We start from the raw sequence: 24,207 nt of genomic DNA on the forward strand, positions 1-24,207 counted from the left end.
GAAAGGAAACATGGCAATCTGCTATTGCCCACAGGGCAGTTGATAGTCACATACACAGAGTGGAGGCTCAGCTACGCCATTGCTTGATAGCTTGGAATAAAAGGGCTTTGCTTTTCTGTTCCAGAGACAGTAGTGATTTCTGACCAGTTCTAGGTCCTTCACCAAAATGAACTCTATCTTCAAATCAACACTCTTCTTGGTGGTCTGTGCCCTGTCTACTCCCAACACCCAATTTAAGTATTATGCCGATTTATAGCACTTTATGATTTTTATATGCTGTCACTTTTGGGCTCTCTAAAAGAAAAAAAAACTAAGTAAGTGTTGATTTAAATGTAGAAGACCAGAAAATGTGGGATTCAGTCATTTAAAAGTTTGTATGTGTGTAGAACACAGTTTAAAGACTGTGTGTAAACACAGCAGTTGAAGATCAGTGTGGAGTTTGAAAATAAAGACCTGACTATGGAAAGGTTGTTCATAACTTTCAAGACATTAAAATATATTCAGAGTAAGAATGAGAAAATAAGGACCACTTGTAGTCTATCCTGGAGTCTATCACTCTTCTCTCCTGGGTCAAAGCTGAGAAAACATCAGGGCAGCATTTGAGTTGGGCCCTGCCTCCCGGACACGGACACCCCTGAATCCTTTTCGAGCACAGTCACAATGAACAGGAAGCAACAAGCCCAAATTCTGAAATGCCATCAGCTCCCAAAGAAGCTCAGGTCTAGGGAGACAGACTGGGTAACAGGAGTGGAAAACCAGTCCCACTCAGGCCCTGGCCCCAAACCACCAAAGCAACCCGTCTCTCCTGAATGGCTAGAGACCACGCTATATTAAAGGAAATCACGAGTGGGGGTGGCAGTTTCAGCCTCCTACGTGTCTTCTGGAAGACTTGCAGGTGCCTAGAGTTACTCACGGAATTGGTTTCTTTCTATGAACCCATTTTTGGAACCTTTTGGATTGTGTTCCCACTGTACTTCTGCTGCTTTGCAAAGCCCTTGCCTCTGGCTCCCTCTCGCCCCAGATCTTCCATACTCTGTGTTGGTTTCACACTGGTGGCTACAGTCCCGTATAAAAGCAGCTGAGAAGAAAAAAAAAACCCACAGGACCTTGCTTTCCCTCGCTGGTTGGATTTCCAGCCCTGTAGAGCACCTGGTAATTTATTGCTCTTTTCACCAGTAATTTCTAGATCTTTTCTGATCCTGAGCCGACAGACCACAACTCACCAAGCACAAGCCAAGGCTAGGTGGTTCCCCGAGGGTCTGTCTGGCACTAGCAGCAGCTAATGAGGAAGCAGCATTTTAGGGGCGTCATCAGCACATCTTTGTATGGAGACAGGAAGAGACACTGTCAATCACTTGGGTGAGGCTGCCACAAACCTAATTCCCTCCAATGAAAGCAGAGAACTCGCTGCAGCTAACCAGCTTACTACTTAGGAAAAGGATTCCCTTTCTTCATAAGATGGTTAGGAATGAGGGGATGCATCTGCTGACTAACATTATAAAACCTATCATGTTCTAAATCCACAGAGAAGGATCCACAAGGTATCATCCTCCATGCTCTTCTTGTGTGGACATTTTAGGGTCTTAATGACGCCCCTTGGTCTGTAGCAAAATCAAGAAAGGTGTGTGAATATACCCAAGGTTCTGCAAAATTCCCCAGCAAGGAATCTAAAGAAAATTCTATGCACTCAGAGGGCTAACATGTGCTGTTACATATTGCAGATACTAGCTTGACTGATGAAAACATTCATTGCTTCTATGTTAAAACAAAATTGCAAATTAGCCTTAACCCTTTAAGGACCCCTATTAGCAGCAAATTACCATCGTCACAAACACCACATGCCTTCTCATTCAGTAAAGGGAACTTGCTACAAAGATACCCAAAACATACTTTCTGTTCTGCCATTCAAGCATTGAGTGCTAGATAGATCAGATGAACCTGTTTTACAGAAGTTTGGGGGAGGGGGAGTCTCAGAGTCTTAAAGGGTTAAGCTAGGACTTTGAGTAAAAGGGTCTTATTAAAAGGGCGAATTGGGGGAGCGAACAGTCTCAGAGGAGCTGGGGGAGTAGTCTTCCGATTCCGAGTTGAGTTCTGGTGGAGCTGGCTGTGCCTTGTACCGGCTCCTCACATCCTGGTTGCGTCTTCGTCGGAAAACCTGCCTCTCCTTATCAAGAGCGGTGGTCTAGCAGGGGCATAAAATGAGAAAGAGGACAATTAGGCCAGGGGACATGGCAGGAGAGACTCTAGATGTTTTGCAGTTGGAGAGTATGCTGGCCAAACTAACCCATCATGGCTCACTTACGTCAACAGTCGCCATTGTGGGGAGCTGGTTAAGGACCTGGTCATGAAGGCAGCAGGCACAGGCAATGTTACAGGTTCCAACCCACCCAGCGCTACCAGCTTCATGCCTATCACCCAGCACCTTCCAGAATCATCCCCACATTAAACGGGAGCGTCAGTCCTTTGTGTGGGACAGGGAAACAAGCCTCTTGGGTCACGTTGGCCAACAGGCAGCTTAGGGCACAGAAGTAATAAGACTGAAGGGTGATGAAGTCGTCAGAGGTAGAAATGTTGCCACAAGCTCTCCCTGCTGTGCTAGCAATTTTCCCTCTAAGTGATCTTATTGTCTCTTGATCAGGGGATATGGCAGAACCTTGGGAGGGGTGGGGTGAATTTTAATGAAGCCAATGCCTGAAAGGGAACATGGCTTGGAATGAAATTAAGCCCAATGACTACATCCTGTGGGTTTCACTTTACAAAGTCCAATTTCATGAAAGTGAGTAGTTTTTGTTTTTTGTTTTTGTTTTTGTCTTCTTTGAGAATTCCTCTTGTCTCTGTCTAATTTTACCAAGGAAACCTCAGACGATATCCGGGATGTGCTACCTGGCTGTGACCCCAGACGTTATTACAACATCAGTATGGGGACACAATGTGACTTCATCTCATATTTAGTGGGTGCGGGGAGGGACAGGCCCATTACAGCGAAACCCTGACAGAAACCAGAAGAGCAGGCACAAAGTTGGAAGAAAAATACTGAACACGGGTCACAGTGGAAGGTGAAGGCTTCCTTGCCCGAAAGTCCCTCTTTAAAGGGATGTAGCCTGGAGGCTACTCCGTTTTTAAGAGCTTACTTTCCCTCTGCGAGGATATCTGCCGCCATTTTTTCCTCTGGAAATTTTTACTGTTGGTTTCTTCAAAGAACTGAGATAAATTTATAGCCAGCCTGGTTCTGAGAACAAAGTGAAAACTAAGCCCCTTGCACGATTGCAGAATAGCATTAGGACAATCTTAGATCTAAAAGAAAGCAATCAAAGTTCCAAAATGAAGCAATAAAGGGCGAAATAGAGACAGCGTGTAGAACGGGGTAGTAAATGGCTTACTTAGGCTGAGCCGTTTCCACTTTAAAAACGATGCACACGCTGAGTAACCGTGTTAGGAGCCAATGAGGGCGATAAACTTTAATAATTCACTTCTCGCTTCACAGAACGGCTAAAGCATGATCCAATGGCTTCTCTGTTAAAATGTCTGCCTTGATTCTGCCCCCCATTGAATTTTTAAAGGGCCTCATATGTGTAGTTTCGGGTCTCATACCCACTGATTTCATGAACACTTCAGGCTCACAAACCTAAATTCCTAACTTTATTTAAAACACTGTAAAGTCACAACACATGGTATTTTGCTTTTCAAAGCAAACTGAGAATGCTCTGTTTGTGTGGAGTTGGATGTTTGTAGAAAACAGATGTCTATTTAGTCTGTCTGACATAAAAAGCATTCTGTAGTTAATCCAAGGGTAATATAAACTCGTCTCCTGGTCATAAAAAATATAGCTGTATTTCTACCTTTCTGTGGATGAAACTCACTGGCACTGGACAGAATGCTGATGGGGGAACACAGGCCGCCAGGCATGGAAGGACACACAGGGAATGTGTACTGCTCTGTGTGGCCCATTCATTCAGTCCCGTCATTATTCAATACAAGGAGCAGGCGTGGCCTCTTCTCACACTTACAGAATTGCTGCAGATAAAATTGGATGTTTGAAAATGTTTTAGCAGGCAAGGCTTGCAGAGGTGTGAGGCACTTTCTTCTTGCCTTTGTAACTTGATGCAAGATAAGGTTTGAAAATTAAGCAATGGAGGCAAAAGAACGCCCCATCACAAGCTGACTGGGAGAAGTTCCCCTCCCCCTCACGCCCTTGCCTGGCACCTCCCATCATGCACCAATCCAATGACAGACTTGTTGAGATGGACTTCAACTGTGATTCTCCTTGTTGAATTCTCAAGGACCTTCAGACGTTTAGTTCCTGATCTCCCTCACATGGCTATCATTAGCTGAGTGTTCAGCTGCTCTAAGTCACGTGCCACTGCAGTGGGACACTTTTCCAGAACCGCTGAACACGGTGCAGAAGCAGGTGGCGCTCCTGTTAAGCCTGTGCTCAGATGGCCCCTCACTTTGGCCTTCCTCTCTTCAGGTTTTCTTGGGGTGATCCTGTTGTCTTCCTTCCTTGCTCCTTTGCCTAGAGAAGCCTCTCTCTGCCTTGTTTAAGTGCCCAATTCCACATGTCCTGCCTAACTCCCTCATTAGTAGCGTTCTAAGTGGTCACCTTCCTAGATAAACCTTTGTGTGCCACCACGCTCCCAAATTTCACGGCACTTCGTAGAAAGGTGTATTGGCCCTATCGTATATTCTGGGGTAAGGGTCAGAGGGCAGTTTCTATTGGATTTAGAGATGCTTGAGAGTGAAAGAGGCTGTCCAGAGCATCTCTGTCCAGGGCTCTGTCTTTATAGGACTGCGGTTGAGGCTCAGTATGTGGAAGGATTTTCCCATGTACGGCCCTAAGAACAGAACTCCTGTCTCTTGCACAAGGCCCAGGCAAGCATTTACTCTGTCATCTGTTGTAACAGAATAAAGCAAAGTCTCCATGTGTGCCCAGCTCACCTCAACTCCGTTCTCATCCCAAGTAGCAGGGACAGACCCTAGCCACAGACAGTATCCAAGACCAAAGGCTGAAGGTACCCCCATGCTGATGATCAGATGAAATCTTGGGGAACAGTAAGTCAGGATCTACCCAGTCCAAGCCCCCTGAATCTGGGGGACTATGACCTCCTAGGCCTGGTGCTCTCTACAGAAATGAGGGTTTCCTGCCTATCTGGGTCACTGTAGCAGTTATCAATAGCGCAACCAAAGACCACATAGAGGGTATTTCTTTCCGTAAGCCTCTGCACCCTGAGCCCCGGCACATTCTGCTTCTAGCTCTAAGGACTGTGGTTCATTTTAGGAGGTTTCTCCATCTCCATTCCCACAACAGTGTGGTTTGTAGTGCATTTACTGTGTGTCCTGCATAAATCACCAATGACTGTTTTCTTCCCCATCTTACAGACTATATAAAGGGCCATGATCAAGCCTTAGGTGCCTTCTCTGAATTCTCCACAGTTCACAGCACACAACAGATACATTATGAACTTGGTGACTATTGAAATATGAGGAGTTCCAACAGAGGTCACCTACTTCCCTCTGGGGTACCCAATCTCCAGTACATCCTGCAAGAAGCTGACAGGTCAATTTTCACAAGGTCCAGTGTATTTACAATTCCTCGTAAAGTCTAAATCCTTGTCCCAGCCTCGCCAACGCACTGACAGGAAAATTCTCCAGTGTCGAGTTCCTGTTATTCCTCAGAACTGATTGGTGACATCAGCAAACCCATTGGGGCCCTTTAGCAGACACTGGTTCTTCCCAGAATCCATCCCTTTGCTCTGCTTACCTTAGTCAATCCTGCCTTAGTTTCTTTTCGGACACCTTTCCACTCTCATATTGACTCCAGGGAAGGTGACCCTACCATATCTATGAGAGGGGAAGTGCTGGGCTTGCCACTAGAAGCAAGCCTAGGCTGACAGGTCCAGGATAGACACCTACCCAAGTCCACAGGACACCCTGAAACTGTCTCCGACAATTCACCTTAACAATGAATGCCAGTTTTCCAGATGATGGCTTCTCAAATCAATACCACAGGATATTGGAATCCGAGACAATTCAGTGAGAAAAGTGTGAAGGACGGAAGGGAACTGGGCTTTGAATGAGTGCTCTATCTACCTACCGCCAAAGACAGAACCCACCCACAGACCTATCTGGTTATAGACAATATAAGTGTTGTTTGTGCATCAACCAGTCTGGTTTGGGTTTTCATCCCATACCATCAAAACAGTCCCCTGGCAAAGCTATGAATCCACTTGATTATCCTCAGCTCTGCATCCTGGCTCAAGCTGCTCCTCACCTGACATGACTTCTTCTCCTCTGCCCAGCCCAATGTGTGGATTCGCCAAGACCTAATCACAATTCATCTAGTACAGTGCATCACCCGCTAAACTCCTCTTGACCAAACCTTTTGCCTTTAATTGCACACTGGCTTTTTACCACCCTTTCTGTGTAGATTTCTCAGATTTCATGTAAATTCCTCTATGTGCAACCAGAAACTTCCAGAATACTTATCTGACTGTGGCATACTAACTAGGCATGTATCACACACTTCTTATTCAATCCAGAATTATTTTAGGTGATTATGCATGTTCTGAATAATATTATAAAATAGAACCCCTACCAGCTCTGTGAAATTATAAAGAAAGAAATTAATAGAGTCAATACTTCAGAATCTAATATGTTTCAAATATTTGCAAAATTATTCCTATGTCATAGAAAATCATTTTTTCTGTTATTCCTGCATTGGCAAATTGCAGTTTCTGCTCACAGTTAGTGCTCTTCCATTTATGATTTCTTTAGAATTGTAATTAGAGCCCTCAAAATTAGCACGCCTTTCAGATACGTACAGTTTACTATTTACAGCTGGAGTCTGTAGCCCTCTTATGCATTTTCAGAACTGATAAATTCAGCAAGAAAACAGGTCTACCTGTGGTGATGTATTCTCAAGAGAGATTGTTCTGTAAACGTAGCAAACTGGAAACTCTCCCCTAAGCATGTGAAGCATGATTTGTCCTCAGAAGTGTTGTGTTACACATTTAAATTCCAGGCCATTTCTGAATGGCTGAGAGGCAGCTTTACTTATTTATTCGTTTTTTTTTATCAAGCATACAAGAGTCTCAGATACCAAAGATGCTCAGTACCGCCTCCTACTGCCTATCTTTGCAAAGTGAGTGTGTCTTCAGGTGCAGGCTGGATGTCCCATGAACACATCAGACCTCCTGACAGATTTATTTTGTAATTTGTTCTCTCAGTGATGGTGGTTGTGTTGGAACCAGCATGAATAGACTTGCTATTGAAATCTCAAGAGTCTCCTCAGTGAGTCTCCATTTCATTAAGAGCCCCTAAGAGAATCTCAAGACTGGAGTATCACATTTTTATGTTAATGACCACAAGTTAGAGGTAAGCAAGGACTCCTTAGGACTCCAATGCTGATCAAGTAGGAGTTACTTCAAATGCATGTGTGGCCTGGTCCCCATGCTGTGTACTGGGGAGCTTGGTTGAAAGAACATATCATTGGAAAATGAAATGATATAGAGAAACAGACTAATAAAGGCCCATCCTACACAGAAGAAACACCGCAAATACCCAGCTCAAACTGTTAGCTTTTGACTCTGACAAAGCCCCTGGCTGCTACTGTAGCAGGTGATGGATGTTTATAATATGCCAGTTACACAGCAACTCAGGTAACTGCACTCCGCATAACTGGAAATCTAAAAGGAATTAATATCTATCCTGTTCCTGGGTCACCACAAGACCAGGCACACTGAAATAAAAGGCAGCCCTTGTCTAAACAGGAGAACTCTTTGGCCAGTGAATTCTATTGCTGATGAGTAAGCCTGTGCTCCATGCTCTACTCGGATACTTTAATCCCGTTTCTGACAGTAAATTTGAAAATATGCACAAGTGAACTTGAACTTTCTCTCCCTGGTCCCTGTGCAATGTTAAAGAGGGAAATGCTGCAATGGTGGGGGAAGGCTGGGCAGAAGTCAGGAGTCTGAGCTGTAGTATCAGCTTTGTCTTTGCTGCTAGGAGGCATCACATATCTCTGTTAATGCCTGTCTTGTCTGGCAGCTTTAGCCTAATCCTCTTGGAAGCAGCAGTGGGTAGAAGTTGGGAGAATTAGCTTTTTGTCCTAGCTCAGCTAATGATGTGACCTTGGACATGCTTCCTTCCTATACTGTCTTCTAGATTCCACGTGCACACACTGAAGGTGTGTGTGTGTGTGTGTGTGTGTGTGTGTGTGTGTGTGTGTGTGTGTGTGTCTCAACGCCTGATCCTCAGGAAAACGTCCACCTATGAAATTCCACCAGAATGCTTAATATCACCATCAATCTACTGTAATGGGCTGTGTTTTCTCTTAGCAAATAATAGACCTTACGGTCTATGGATCAAAAATATTTCTCTTCTGCAATACAGGCAGGATTCACAAGGGATGTACTTCATTTCCGTTGTGCGGTGGTGTTTTCTGTCATGGCAGTAATTACTGGATTTAGGAAACTACATTTTTCAAAGGCGCAAGTGTTGATGACTTTCCCTCTTTGGCTTTTCCTAATTTATTGCCAGCCATCACAACGAGTCTTCATTTCATTAATAAAAGAACATTATTGTGCATTTTGCCTTTTAGCCCATCCATTATTCATACTACCTAGGAGGCTGGGGCATTAATCTCAGGAAACCGCTCCTTGCTAACCCTCACTCTGTAGGGACTAAGTTATAATTTGCTTGCCATTAAAATTAAACTAACAAATTGATCCGGGTATCCCCCCTCATTCTGTTGTCTTTATTGTCATGGTTATTACTGTTCTGTTTTGTTTGGCTGGTGGATCCTTTGGAGGCCTTGCCAGCAACTGCAAAGTACCTGGAGACTTGGCACAGATTTCCCCTAGAGTAACAGTCACCGTTAAAACGGCAAAAGGAGGCCTGCACAGGACAGAACCAAGCAGCCTGCCCTGCGGTTTCCTCAAGGTGACTCTGTGAAGCATTGTTTCCCGTCTTCCTGGGAAGGCTGACTGTGCTTCCATGTCTGCTAACTTGACCGGATACAGGACTTTGAGACTAGGTGTGTAAAGGAACCTCAACTAGCCTGGCTCCACCATCTTCACAGCCTCCCTCCCACCCGAGGGTTACAATGGTGGCCTTTGCTCGGGCTTCCAGAAGATTGAATTTACTTCCTTCATCTGCTCTGCAGCCTCTGGTTTCCTCACAGAAGAGAAACTGAACCTCCACGTCTCTGCTCCTGATCACACTAGGGAGCTAAGGAATTACCACAGACAGGGTTTGTCCTACGCAAATCTGTAAAAATTAAAAAACAAGTTGGGCCCTACAGGTGTGTCAGGGACTAGGTGCTTTTATTGTAAATACAAGTCTAGCTTAGCCAAAAGTCTTACAAATACTCCTGGGTTGTTAAAAATGAAACATCTCCAGAGTATCTTAGATGTGGTCTGGTTACCCCAACTCCACCTCATCAAAAACACATCCAACCTAAAAATTTCTTCTTTGGGGTTCAACTATTCATTCATTAATTTAGCAAAGATACCATCTTAAATAGGTCCCGTTCCTACTCTAATGAAATTTTCATTTTTAATAGATGGTACTTTTAATCTAAAACGGCCCTTCACCCTTAAACACGGGGACTTTTTGCAATGAGTCAGATGGGTAAGAGTTTCGGGTTTCGAGTCATTTGGTTCTCTGATACAACTTTTCAGATCTGTCACAGACGGGCATCAGCAGCCACAGACAACGTGTCAATGAATAGATGTAGCGCTGTTCTAATAAAACTCTTTTTTAAAAAAATGAAACAGGAAGAAGGCTAGATCCTACCGTTTGTTGTAGCATGCCAATCCTGTCCTACAGCAGAGCCTTCTAAACTAACTCTGCATTGGTACTTTCTGCTTTGGACACCTGAGTGAAGGTAGCTGTTGCCAACGCTCATTAAAGGTCAGGTGCTTACCCGGGGAAAGTATTAGGAAAGTTCCTGATTCCACCTCAAGAATCGCCAGTTTTCTCAGGCATCTGTCTGCTAGGCAGTGCCTTTCTCTGGGACGTGAGGGAAACACAAGGGAGTCCTTCCTGAACTGTTCGGGGGCTGGGACAGATGAGGGTGCAAGAAAGGTCAGCTCCAAACCCCAGGCTTTCTGCCCCCCAAACTCCCTTCTCTCAAGGGCTGCTGGATTTGAACCAACGCTCAAGGCTTCTCAGTTTTTAATGTGGTGTATGCTCCTCATGTCTTTGAGAATCCTTTGACTCCAGCTTGGAAACACATATTTATTCTCTTTCTTGAGAGACCTTATGCTGCCCCCTGGGAGAGAGGCCCCCTGGCCTTCCTGTTTACTGCTGTCTGGTGACTGAGTCTCTTCGGGGAACGTGACCAAGGCCTACTTGCAAAATGTGGCACAAACGAGTGTGTAGAAAAGACAGTGGATGTCTACCTTTAAGTCAAAAACAGGGACAGTGAAGTAAAAATAGACACTGAGCGGTAGTTAGTAGACACTGGATTGCCCAGGACCCCAGGGAAAGGGACAGATTCTTCCGTTCACACCCACTGAGGAGGACTTAGGTACCCCTCCCTTCTCTCCTTTCTAGTTAAGGTTGAATTTATGGAAAGATGTATATGTTGTTGAAAAGCTCTCAGAAGAGGCCTCTGAAAACAAATCAAATGAGACAAATCAAAACTGAACAGCCATCATCTTGGCTTGGTGAAATATGGCCCGGGTGGCTCACTATTCACTGTGTAACTCCTGGCTGCTCTGGAATTTGCTGCATAGACCAGGCTGGCCCTAAACTTATGGAGAGATCCACCTGCCTCTGCCTCCCAAGTGTGGGATCAAAGGCATGTACTACCATGCCCAGTTATTCCTGCCCTTCTTGCCACAGCAATAAACACGGAGTGTTCTTTTTTTTTTTTTTTTAAATCTGGCCTGAGACCTCAGGGTTTCCTAAGGAAGAACTGCAGGGCCCAGCGCTCACTGTTCTCTAGAAGCATCTCTGCCACCAAAGCATGGTTGATTTTGAGGTTTGTCTGTGATTTGTTGGAGGCTTTAAACTTACCCCTCTGTTACAGAAGAAGCCAGGGGTGGGGCAGGGGCTAGGAGTGGTCAAGCCCATGTCGTTACAGAGGCATCTGCTCCTGTCCTCTGGCAGCCTCTGGGACTCAGCACAGCAAGGCCAAGGTGAATCGCCACCAAGCCGGCCTCCTTGGCCGTGGCTGGCAGAGCTCTGCTGTGCTCACAGTATGCTGAGAATCCTATCTGGCCTCAATAGGGACACCCCTTTCAAGCCTGCACCCAGCAAGATCCATTTAACAGACCCCATTCCTTTTAACAGTGGAGCATGACAGCATTTGATAGCCTCCCAAAGCTGGTGCCCGGCTGCTGGAGCTCTGCCTCATTACTCACTGTTTCGGGAGGGGGTTGGTACCAATATGCACATTTCAGTCACGTCATGCCTGGGAACTCAATCACCCCTTTGTCCTGTCTCACCTCCCCATTTCATCTTATTCAGCACTGGCCTCCTGCTTTGGTGTTTGTTTTATTTAACTGAGGTACTTCATTTTGGCCATGGCCACAGTCTGCACACTTCAGATGCAGAATTCTTTTCTGTGTGTTTGTGGCCACGGCATCAGCCACAGGGACAGCTGTACTTGAGAAAGGTAGAAATGATGTGACTAGGTCTCCTCTGGGAGCAGGGAGCGATAGAGTAGGCTGTACGTTTTCCTGGGACTTATAGCAAGGAGAAGCAATGTTTCAGGGGGTGTGGAATAGTAGTGAGCTTGGGCTTTGGGTGGTAAGGCCTCCTAGATAAAGGGGCTAGCCGGAGAATGCAGTTCCCTGGCTGTAGGTAGAGAGGGGAGTTGCTGCGAAGAGTCAGGGGCATGAAGGAGAGGAAGGAAAATGGACACCCCGTCATGTCTCCAGGATCACTAAAATGTCGGTTAAGAGGGTTCCACAGATTTGGGGCACCTCATGCGGATGGTTTTACTAGCTGACACCCTCATGTGAACTACTTTGTAAATGTGAGTGGGACTCCGAAGTGCTTTGCTCGGAACAGTGTCAACAGCCAGGAGCGCTTATAAACACAGCAACTGGGAGTGGGTTGTTTGCCTGCGATGATGGTTTATGTGGAAAAGCTGGCCTGCCACCCTGGGTAGATGAATGCTCCCACTTCCCCGGAGATAAAAGGGAAGCATTTGCGATCAGCGAGGAGAGCGTGTTCATTCTGGGTCTAAATGGCATTATAAAACTTCCTAATTAAGCATAGATGGCAATGAGACTTCAGTGTCAAATCTCCTGTTTAGCTTTACATACTGTGTGCGCTGTTGATGCAGCAGTAACTATAAACATTGTTGTTACTGCCCCCAGCTGGAAAACAGAGCAGTTTATGTGTGGAAGAAAAAAGAGATTATCTCCCATCTGCTCCTGCCCATTATTCAGGGATGTGTCATTTTTGTCTGCCGATGGGGACCATCACTAGCTTGTAGTTAGTCTTTTTAATGCTGGGTCACATGTATTGATTATTATGCTTACTTGACACATTGCGCCTACCCTTAATTCTGTAATTCCTCAGGATTTTCCTTTTTCTGAAATTAGATGAATTTAAGGATGCCAGTCTTTCTTTCTTTCTTTCTTTCTTCCTTCCTTCCTTCCTTCCTTTCTTTCTTTCTCTCTCTCTCTCTCTTTCTCTCTCTCCCTCCCTCCCTCCCTCTCTCTCTCTCTCTCTCTCTCTCTCTCTCTCTCTCTCTCTCTCTCTCTCTCTTAACACAAGTAAGTATAGATGTAATTAGACACACACGATGCCTATTTTTTTACCATCTATCAATTCTACATGTACATGTCTGGCTGATATGCCCCAGGACAGGAGACATAGGATAAGAAAGGCTGCAGCATGCTATGATTCAATGTACATAAAGTATGAAAGGGAGCAAGACTAATCACCACAGGTAGACTTTCCAGTTAGCCTTTACCCCTGGGACAAAAGCATCCCCTGGGAAGGCCCGAGAGGGTGCTTCCAGGGTGCTGGGAATGTTCTGTGCCGGATACAGAGTCTGTTCCAGGAGTGTGCGCAGTGTGTGAAATCTACTGGGAAGATTAGCTTTTGTGAAATGTGTACTCGTTTATATCACCTTCCGTGCTAAAAAGTCAAAAGCTGGGTCTGTGTGCAGGCCACTCGTAATTAACTCCCCCTCCCCCAAAGCTAATTTACTTAGGTAAATGAAGCACTGGCTAGGGGACCTCTCCCTTAGACCAATCCTGAAGGCACTAAGAGCCTTCTCAGGAAAAATCTCTTAGACGTCTTACCGAGGCTAGGGGTTTTCCTATTGTAAGCAGATCTAGAAATGATCATGACCTTACTACGTTTTTGATGATTTGTCAGAGTGTGGCCTGTGCTGGTTTTCTAAGCCCTTTATTTTGAGACCCTAATTATAAGAAATAATTAGGAGCCATAATGAGAGGGCAAATTTATGCACGTTATATATAAAGTAGATCTCTGTCTATACCCACATGAATGTAAACTTATTCTGGTGGATTCCGCAGTCTGATCCCTGAGACAGTGTCAGGAAGACACTCTGGCACTGCCAACAGACTCCATTATTTAAGGAAAACCAGTGCCGCGGCTAGGGGCAGGGGCTTTTCTTGGCAAGTACTACATTATGGAGCTTTTACCTGGAGATCGTTTTGGAGACATTAAGGTGAAGAGAAGTTCCCTAGAACTTCTCAGAATTCATTTCTCAAACCATCAAAAGTCATCTTGCTTGTGGGTAACTCTAGAGAGATACACACACAATGCCCCTTGCGGGAGATGCCAGGGCCATTGACTGGAAGAGGGAACGATGGGATAGAATTCACAAGCCGGTTAAACAAGTCAAGACTTCCCATGGACCCCCTTGCTCAAGCAGAGAAGCCAACTAAATCTGACAATTACAAAATATCAGAAAGTCATTTCATGCAGTAGCTAGTACATAGAGGGGCGGAGAAAAGGGTCAAACAGAAACAAAACAAAAAGGAGGAGAATTCAAAAACACAAGCTCACCAACACACACAATGCATTCTGTAGCCCACTGCGCTGGGAGGCATTTCTACTGCTAACGTGTAAATGCATTGTTCCGTCATCTAAGGAGGTTCGGGTCGGGCTGGATGACTTTAAAATGACAGTATATGCTTCTATAGAGCTCACACTAAGGTGCTTCTGCAGTTCCGTTTGTTACAGGACAGCAGAGCTCTGGAAACATCACTGCTGCAATCAGCAACAGCAGGCGAAGGCTTTGGCGTCAGCGTGGAATATACTGTCCTTTTAACCGGAAGGGGAAATCGATACTGAGCATGTGCAATGGAAAGAAAGCTGGCAAATGTCAGTGTGAATAATGGGTGAAAAAAAGGAATGAGGGGGTGTGGCATCTCAATCAAGATTAAAATGAAACTGATAAAGCAGCATATGGACTGAGTAACAAATCAAAAACATGTTTATCCACTGAAGGAACTGGTAAATGGAGACTGCCAGCACGTTGCCATGGAAACACTGACTGTTGAGCTGCACCATCTCATACCTTATCCAATACATTCCTGGTTGTTGGTAGTAGTCCAAAGACCCTGATCTCTTGATGGTAAACCCGTGGTCCAGCTGAGCAGAGAGAAATGGGGCAACTCAGTGGATCAACATTGTGCTCGAGAATTAAGACTCCAGTCCAAGCTCTTCATTAACTACATACGTACGTACACACAGTGATGAGGCCTTTTCTGCAGAGCAGCTAGCTAATAATGTAATCTGCACATTGAAAATAAAATAAAACAAAAACAAAAACAAAAAAACACAAATCCCTTTCGAGTATCTTGGATGCCAATTTGTTAGGCTAGATCTAGTCTGTCAAACCAGTTTTTGCATATACATTTAACAATGTCCTCAATTTCAAAAGCTATAAACACCTTTCTATATATACAATAGAAAATGCTTTGCAGTTAAAGTGAAATCAGCATTAGTCACTGTGAGCACCCACCCAACAACACCCAGTAGGCTTAAACTCACAGCTTTATAACTATAAAATAAAAGGAAAAGATGAGGTTTGAAAAGTACACACATCACAAATATTTAGAGTTAAGAGGGAGAGGATCTTCAAAAATATAGCTATTCTTAATTATATTCCTGAACTAAAGAGATGAGCTAGTACAGTTTCTCTAGAAAAAAAAATTAAATGAAAAATAGCTTTCTCTGAACATTAAAGCATATATGAGCAGTTAAGTGCTTAGCGTTAACAAAAGGCATAGCAAATGCAATACCAGGTGAGTTCCCAATACCATCCATTCTGGAGTAATGTGTCAGCGTTTGGCTACCTGGGAAGAAGCCTCAATGCCCAAATCTGGAGAACAATAGCCCCCTGCTTGCCTGTGCCCTGTTCTGCCCACCCAGGATGCACCTTGCTTTGGAAACAGAGAATCTGGAGTTCTTTCAAGCGTCTCACCGGTTTGATGCTCCTGACAGCTTCTACTAATTCACAAAAGGCATTTCAAAAACATGCCAGGGCACCAGGCATTTAAACTAAAAACCACTCTGAAGATTGGGTGTTCTGATTGGAAATTAGGCTGTACTAGTGTTCAGAGAAAGCAATGTGAGGTTGTAATCTTCAAAATGTTTTATTTCACCCCCATCCCCCCTTTTTTTTTAAAGAGAAAAACCTCGCAGCACACTTGCTCTCTAGGAGATGGTTGTTTGGCCCCTATTTTAGGCCACAAAGAGGGTGGCAAGTAACTAGTTCTCTACTGCCATCTAGAGGCGGAGTGTCATAGAGCAGGGCACAAGGGCTGTTGAACCCAGCTTCCCAGAATCACATATTAGCTGATTAGTATGGATTTGTTCAATTAGACTGAAATGCTCTACTTGTACGAACAGAATTCAAAACGACAATGTTAAAGCATTAGGAAAATTATCAACTAAAACAATAAACAGCACTAAATGGGGGAGAAATTGGAAGTGTCATCTTAGTCATGGGTCCTTCATCAAGCTGGGCAAATCTAATCATGCCTCCCTCCCCTCTCGGCTCTCAGAGAGTCCACCGTTAAAATGTCATCTCTAATTCCATTTCATGTCTATAAATTGCATTTTAATAACCTTTTGTTTCCCTGTTTTTTTTTTTTTTTTTAACTCGCCCAACTGATAAAAAAGGTGTCAGGATAATGAATCCTTCTAAGAGGCAGAATATCTTGGTTTTATGGACAACATGGATCCTCCTTTGACCACACTGCCAGACTCAACAACATTAGGTCATTTTCCACTCTTTTCGAAGGGCTCCATGACCCCCAAGATCTCCGGTTGGTAATTATGTTCCCAGCCAATTTGGGACCCTTGTGCAGCCTCACATGAAGCCATCCTTTGGCCTTCCCCTGTTCTCAATAGTGTATGGAATGAGAGCAGGGCAGAAGTAGTAACATGAACAAGCCAGTGTGGTTCAGACTGTGCATCCGTGTTAAACGACACTGATGTCGCAGGTGACACCCGTGAGCGGAGAGTGTTGTTGAGACTGTATGCCCCTTTGTTCTTGTGTCACTCAAGAAAACAAGCAGGTCACAAACTCCTTTATAATCACTGATGCTCTGTGCCAGGTAGATTTCTAACTAAAGAAAGACAAGTCCTATGTAAAGACCAATGGCATGACTGTTTCCAGAAAAAGAAGGAAAAGAAAAAAAATTCCACAAACTGACACTCTAATCTAATTTAAAAAAATTCCAGGAGTGCATATAATTAAAAAATAACAGGACTATGTAAGATAAAGACAATTTAAAGTAAAATGCACGTGTTTCATAGCCTTCTGGGAGCACATAGACGCTCAGGAGAAAAATCTGCTTGAAGGAAACTTATTTTTACTTAACTTATCAAACAGAAATCATCACTGTGTTATGTTTAGTGGAGAAGTTCTTATCATGGGGGAATAAAACCAGAATTATTAAATTGTAAGTGGTCTTTATAGATTATCCCATTCATAAAAGGTATTTAGTTCACCTTCCACTGAAGTCCTGTCTCATACAAGATTATTGCTCTGTGGTCATACACAGAGTTTGGAAGGGCATATTATTTGATACCAATGTTATTTAACATTACTTAATCTTGTGAGAGAACCGCTACAAATACTTAGTCTTTGTACTTAAGACCAGAAACAAGTTTACAGAATTTGCCAGTGCTATTCGGAAAGCTAAAAGCAAGGCAGTCCTTGTGGCTAGCTTCCAATTCCCAGCTCTCCCCAGGCCTTGCAACTTCCAGGAGTCTTTGTAGAAGATGGAGATGCTGATGTGGGAAAAGCATCCTGGAGAAGGCAGGTGAGTTCAGACCCTCCCTTTTGATACTGGCATTGATATCTTTCTCATACTTGAAGTTTGAATAGCAGTGGCTTCCATGCAGATTATACCCAAGTAGTGTGGAATGGCTAAAGCGCCTTAAATGTGCATCCAGTTCAGGGGTAACTCAAAGTTAGCACTCTGGAACTCATACTTATATTGTGGTTTGGTTGCCATGGAAAATACATCAGTGATACACTGAGACCTCTCCTCTTACAATAGCATTCATGCTGGGCACAGTGACTCATATCTCAGGAGGCTGAGATAGGAGGGCTATTTCAAGTTTGAATGAAGCCAGCCTGGGCTACATAATGAGTTCTAGGTCAGCATGGTGTACAGGTGAGATCTTGTCTCAAAAAGAAAAACGAAGCAAACCAACAGCAGCAGCAGCAGCAACAACAACAAAACCCAATAACAAAACAAAGAAAAGCAAAAGAAAACAATTGCATTCAAAATGGTGTAGTTGTGATACTTAGAAAAAAAATATCAGTGACAACTGATATTCTGTTGAGATAGTTTGATGAAGTTTTAACAAATTCATAATGTAATAAATTAGTAAAGACTTGGTTTCAGGTTATCAGCACCTGATTAAAATAGAATTTGCCCTCAAAGATGTATCATTTGCTGACTGGAAAAATCACACAGAAATTTCCGTCCATAGTCATTACAGGACTCCCAGAATACTTAAACAAACCATTACTAAACAGACAAAGCAAACTCAACTAAAGATCGATTAAGATGAAATTATAGAGGAAAAAAAAGAAACCAAATGTCCCAGGTGGGAAAAATATTCTCTTTATCAGCAACGAGCCAGGAGCAGGAGGTAAGAAACAATCCTTTTAGTGGACAGGGTGCTGGCCACCCATTCCAAAATGGGGGCCCACTGGAGCCAAATCTTTTAGAATAGCCAGATCTATGAAAACAGAGTTTTGGATTTTCTGGGTATCCCCAAGAGATAGTAGCTTACAAAAATTCCTAGCTGATGACAGAGAACAATGAAACTCTGGAAGACATGGAGGACAGTCGATTTTGTTTTCCCACTGAATTTTCTTGGAAAGAGATAAGGAGAGGCAAAGAGAATAGCTTGAGTGTGTAAAACCTCAGCATTGCTGAGGAACATCTAGGGGAGTTTACATTCTAAGGACAACTATCTGTCTACTCATGTGTCATTTACCCACACTGTATGGAAAAAGGTCCCCGGAGGACTGTGAGATGGAAACAGTAAGAGCAAGCTTGTCTTTGTGCTACTTGCAAAGTCAGGAAGTCCCTATCAGACCGGGAACTGTGAAAGTGGTCCTTGGTCCTTATGGGAGTCTTAGCTTTGGCACTCTAGCAAGACCAAAAACGAAAAGAAAAACAGAACATTGAAACACACCCATAGAAAGGATTAACCAGGAACACTGCTCATGCGCTGAGCAGTAGGGCTGTCCACAGCATGAATACTCTCCCAAGGTTCGCTATCACCCTAAATTCTTTGTTGAGAAAAGGGGAACAGCTTGAGTGACTCTCACAGAGAGTGTGCTGCTAAAATGTACATAGTCTGACTGAAGAGGAAATGGTTAAAAAACTCAAGTGATCTGAGATGTCGATATATGCACTCCAGAATTTGACACCAGGAAGTTTGAGGTTTTAGTATTTCTTAGACCAATTTAATCTTTGTTAGAGAAGCTATCAAATTACATATGGTGTATGCCTGCATGTGTAGAACAGGAAAAACAAAATCCAGTGCAACCTCATCAAATAAAATGGCAAATGACAAAAGATGTCAACTTGACAGATTCCGAAGGAATGAGACCTTGTGACTTCACTGGGTGTTCCCAGCAATCCAGTCTCTCTGAACAGCACTCAGGGTTTGCTTTCTGCTCTGTTTTGCCTTTCGCCTAGATTTAGTAGAAATGTCTGCATTGCTCCAGCTTCTCTGCTACGCTGTCTACCTCCCAGCTTACCGTTCCTTGCAGGTCCTAACTAAAGGATGCCGAGCGCTTCCCCTGATAGTCAAGAAGTTTACACTGGCACAGAGTCCAGTTTGGGGAGAGGTTTTCTTTACTTTTCTTTTTTTTTTTTTCGTAACTTAAAAAAATAAATCATGAAATTAATATATGCTGCCAGATACCCTGGAGGTGTTGGATAATGAGGCACTCAGGGAGACACTCTACACACACACCACCTCCCTGCTGTCTGAAGAAATGACCCACTGTGCTGTCCCCGGGAGGAATCTCACAAGGAATGCCTATCTCTCGGGTGGGCTGCTCTTAAAAGTTAGAGGTGGATATTTCAGATGCTTACTGCTATGACAGAAACTCCAGCTGCTGTGCTGTTCGGCTTGGGGCCTGTGTTGAAATGCTTCTTGATCTTGCCAGCTACTGACAGCTGATGCTCGTTTTCTGGGAGACCGTCGTCCTGGAGGATAAAAAGAGTGAGAAACAAAGAAAAAAAAAAAAAAAAAAAAGCAAAAATGAGATACACAGAAGTGAGGTCGAAATCTGGATCTCAGGTCAGGATCCTAGAATTGGAAGAGGTCAGAGACCAGTCAACCAAGGCTTTCTCATGACGCTGTCATTAAGAGGACTCCTCCCACTGTCTTCCTTTGCTGTCTGTCTTTTAACTGCTGGCCCTATACCATCAGACCCTTGGAGGTTTGTCTCCAGAACCAAAATTTTGTGACTTTGGTTTCTAATAAAATCTATTTTCAACCTTGGCCCCGTGGACATATGTTCAAGGAAAGTTATTAGGGCTCACTCAAAACTGCCCGACTCAGCAGGACTTCTCCCTCGGAGCCCATGATTTAGATCCAAAGCTAAGGAGATGAGCAGATCTGGTTGCATGTGTGGCCATAAATAAACTCCCCCCGCCAACAATAGCTGCTCAATTGGTCATTCTAAAATTCCAGACAACCCTCTAGACAAAAAGTTCTTCCCTAAGTTTGAAATCCTCCTTACTGCTTTCACATCATCTGCTGTTGTGACTGTTATTATGACGTGAAGCTCCTTTTAGCCAAGGCTTCTGCTCTCGGCTGAGAAAAACCACTCTCCCGGGCTAAGGGTGGCCAGGGATGTGAGGATGCGTCACCACTCACTGGGTCACGACGGACAAAAGGCTGCATGATCCTTGAATGCAGGGGCCGTATTTGCTCACTGCTGGATCCCCAGGTCTTAGCACAGTGCCTGGGCACATGTCACACATTCAATAAACAATTATGGAATAGATGAAAGAATGGACAATAGGGTGTATATCACTGGTAAAATGTTTCTCATTCAAACCTGGGAGAAATGTCCATTTTCGGTCCTTTTTTATTTTTCTTTCCCCTTCACCACTTTACACATCGTTTCTTGTCTCTGTCCAGGAAAAGAAACCTGCTGTTCTCCCAAGCATCCCACACGTGCTTTCTGAATGAACTGCTCTCTGCACACGAGCTCTGCTCCTCATTTCAGCATTGGTCATTCATTCATCCAGCGGGTATTAACTACAGGTCTAGATGGGAACCAAGATCTTACTAGTTGGTGTAGGAAAAGACAGCAAGCAAAAAATATGAACGGGTCCTATTGGGGCTCTGATCTCTCTTTTTCTTGAAGACTTAAGTCCAAATAACCTGTTCTAAGACATTTTCCTCATTTAAGCACAGTCCATTCCAATGGCTTTTTGTTAAGTCCCCAATGTCTTTTATTTTGTCAGTTTGCTCATATACGTGTATTTTCTGGTATCAGGTTACCTTATTAATCTACCATATTATATCTATCCATGACCTATCTATTATCTATGCACCTACCTGTCCACTATTACCATGTTGTACCACCTTTTCCAAGTTTTCTGCAACTGTTAATGCAAGCCCTTGATTCTCTGACCTGCGCACAGTAGGTATTCATGTTATAATGAGCATATGGGTTAGTGGTCAGAAGAAGGAATTATCTAATATGTCTGGGTTTTTTTTTTTTTTAAACACAATCTGGAGGAAGAGTTTCCAACAGTGAAGAGGGAAAGATATTCCCATTTCACAGAATAAGCCAGGGAAATAAACGTTGAAATGGGATGATACTGGGGAGGTTACAGAACCAAGGACGAGTGAAATACCTACTATGCTGAGGGCTAGATTAGGGATGCCAGGCTGTGGGAGGAAGGAATGACCTCTACCTCTGGATGCCTGCATGCTAATGGGGAGAGAGAGGGCACATGGTGAGCCAAATTATGAAAAGGACCAACAAGATAAGGAAGAGTAGTTATGAGGCAGCTCTTTCCAAAGCTTGGTGGGAAATCCCAATGTTGAGAAGAATGAGAACATATTGCCCCACTGTGAACAGGCTTAGAAAATTGTTCATGGAGGATGGATTTAACCTTGTCCTTAAGGATTGTAATAAGGCTGACAGGCAGGAAGGAGAGAAGATGATATTTTAATGTACAGTGTGTCCAAGTAGTTAAGATGTTGCCTACCAAGCAATGAGTTAACCAGAATATCTCAAGGTAAGAATTCATTCGGTAGAATAATGGCAGATGAAATAGAAAGAATAGGAGATTGTTCAAAATCAGTAGAGTTGTATTCTAAAAATAGAAAAAAAAGCTATGCTTCTTTTTTTTGTTAAAGATTTATTTTGATTTTAGGTGTATGGGTATTTTTTTTCTGTGTGTATGTATGTGCACTGCATGCATGCAATGCCTGTGGAGGCCAGAAGAGGGCATCAGATTTCCCAGGAACTAGAAACAGAACAACAAATATTTGTTGGCTGCCAAGTGGATGCTGAGAACTGAACCCAGGTCCTCTGCAAGAGCACAAAGTACTCTTAACCACTGAGCCATCTCTCTAGCCTCCAGCAATGCTTTTTAATAAGACTGATGTAATCTAAGACATGTGTGCAATGACCAGCCTCCTACTCAGACATCTAGGTAGGCCACCATCTAGTTTTTGACTCTACATGCCACTGGATGGTGATAACAAATATGTAGTCCACACTTTTAAAATGGGGCAAATTCAGTCGTGTATATAAATGCCACTCCCGATGTTATTCTTATAAAAATGGTGCCTGAATTTTAAGACAGTCAACCACCCTTGGAATCTAAATTAAATTTTTTGAGAGATTATTTACATATTTCACAAGGCATGGAATGAAATGAAAAGTCTTACCAGTATCAGCATTATGCTTCTGGTCTAGTTGAATTCTTGAAATAAAGGGACCACTTTTCATACAGTGACACATTGTGAGGTACTGTTACACTTCACTGCCAATATTGTAGATATATGCTACCCAGGTCTTACTACCATCGTTCCAGGCCACTTCAGGCAAAGAGATTGATAATGGACTTTTGACTATGAAATAGGATGAGAAACTATGCTGGGGAAGCAAATTTAGGTCAAAGAAACTTGAGTCCAGTGTAGTCTTAGGATAAGCAGAGGAGAAAAAAGAGCCGAGAGACAGCAGGAAGGGACAAGGGTGGAAGGTGGACACAAAGAAGAACTCCCCAAGAAGGAGCATGTCTTTCTCTCAGGCAAGCTGAGACAGGAGCAGACTAGACAAGGTCTGTGTTTAAATGTAGGGGAGGTTAGCTACCAGGAGATTGCGGGCAGAGCAAAGTGAAGGAGGGTTCATTAGTGACGGCCCTGTGCCAACAGCACATGCTTGACTCCCTTTATCCTCAGACTAGCACTCACTATATTCATTATTAGTCCCATTTGAAGATGAACAAACTGAGGCTCAGAGTGATGACATCATTTGCTCAAGGTTAAGTCAAAAGTGAACCATGTCTGAACTGTTCTGACTACCAAAGCACATTAACTACATCAATAGAGGACGTTCACTCTCATGGAGTCCTTTGTACCTAGGTTCCAAGTTAGTTAAGAGCAAATAAATACTCAATGAGCTGCCTTTTCTGCGATGAAAATCAAATAGCAGTGTGGTAGAAGGGGAGTTCAACCAGGGGCAGGAACCAGAGGCTGCTTGGACAAGCCCTAGTTGAGCCTGAGGAGAATTTAGAGGTCAATGAGAGTGGCGATGAGCATGTCAGGGGAATGTTCCTTCAGGACATCCTTAGAAACCTCTATGTTAAGTGAGGGCTGGGCTCATCTATGACATGGAAAATTCACCTAACAGGGCCAGGGCTCTGGGGTTGTAGGACATACTGGGTAATGCCAGAAGGGCCTGGTTGACCTTCCTGAAGTGTGAGTGGTGCATTGCTGACAGTGTGGGTCTCACTGACACGGGTTGTGTGTGTTTAATAGCTTAAGTGCAAATGAGAAAGACAGACGCGATTCAGTAGGTGCAGTCGTATTCAACTCTCTAGACAGAGCCATCCTGTCCCCCCGGCCATCAGCACCTTGGCCAGTTTTCCTTCACCAGCCTCTCCCAAGCAGGTTCTTGAGGAAAGGGTTTGCTTCCATGATCCTGCAATGGACTTCCTCCTCATTTCCCAGCCTGATTCTGGTCTGAGTCTCCTGTCAGATCTCCTTCTCCATGTTGGGGCCTGGAGAATCAAGCTCCCAGCCTTAAATTTCAGTGAAGGTTTGAGCTTCCCTGGGGCTATCACATCAGTTAACACGGAGGCAGTGAGACGGACCAAAGGACTCTCACAGGGCATCAGAGACAGTGTGGACTTCATAAATTTTAGAACATTTCTGCAATTAAATAAGGTGTCTCAACTGTAGGAGATCTCTCTCTCTCTCTCTCTCTCTCTCTCTCTCTCTCTCTCTCTCACATACACACACACACACACACACACACACACACACGCATGCACCACTCAATCATACACTCACACAGTCACAACACACACACATACTCACATACACACACATGTACACACACACACACACACACACACACGTACACACACATACACTGCAAGCAACAGATTTGTGGTATTTCTTGATAAATTTTGAAGGCCTTGAGCATGATGGGATTAAAAGACATAAACAATCGGATTTTCGGGGCTCTGA

At 43.8% G+C, this 24,207-nt stretch overlaps 1 protein-coding gene across 4 annotated transcripts in view; it reads right to left on the bottom strand.

Moving 5' to 3' along the window:
• Positions 1–1,876: 1,876 nt before the first annotated feature.
• Dclk1 (doublecortin like kinase 1) overlaps positions 1,877–24,207 on the bottom strand; it is a 298,047-nt gene continuing 275,716 nt past the window's right edge. For 2 of the 4 annotated variants that reach the window (XM_059265108.1, XM_059265109.1), the window contains 3 exons: positions 19,575–19,688; positions 14,513–14,586; positions 2,015–2,182 (listed from right to left, as the gene is read on the bottom strand). In XM_059265108.1, coding sequence (XP_059121091.1) covers positions 2,125–2,182; positions 14,513–14,586; positions 19,575–19,688 — 246 coding nt within the window. In that variant the 3' untranslated portion in view covers positions 2,015–2,124. Of the gene's footprint in view, positions 2,183–14,512; positions 14,587–19,574; positions 19,689–24,207 lie in introns of all 4 variants that reach the window. The other 2 variants (XM_059265105.1, XM_059265106.1) reach the window with 1 other exon arrangement.

Source organism: Peromyscus eremicus, chromosome 6 (assembly GCF_949786415.1).
Source record: "Peromyscus eremicus chromosome 6, PerEre_H2_v1, whole genome shotgun sequence".
Taxonomy (NCBI): domain Eukaryota; kingdom Metazoa; phylum Chordata; class Mammalia; order Rodentia; family Cricetidae; genus Peromyscus; species Peromyscus eremicus.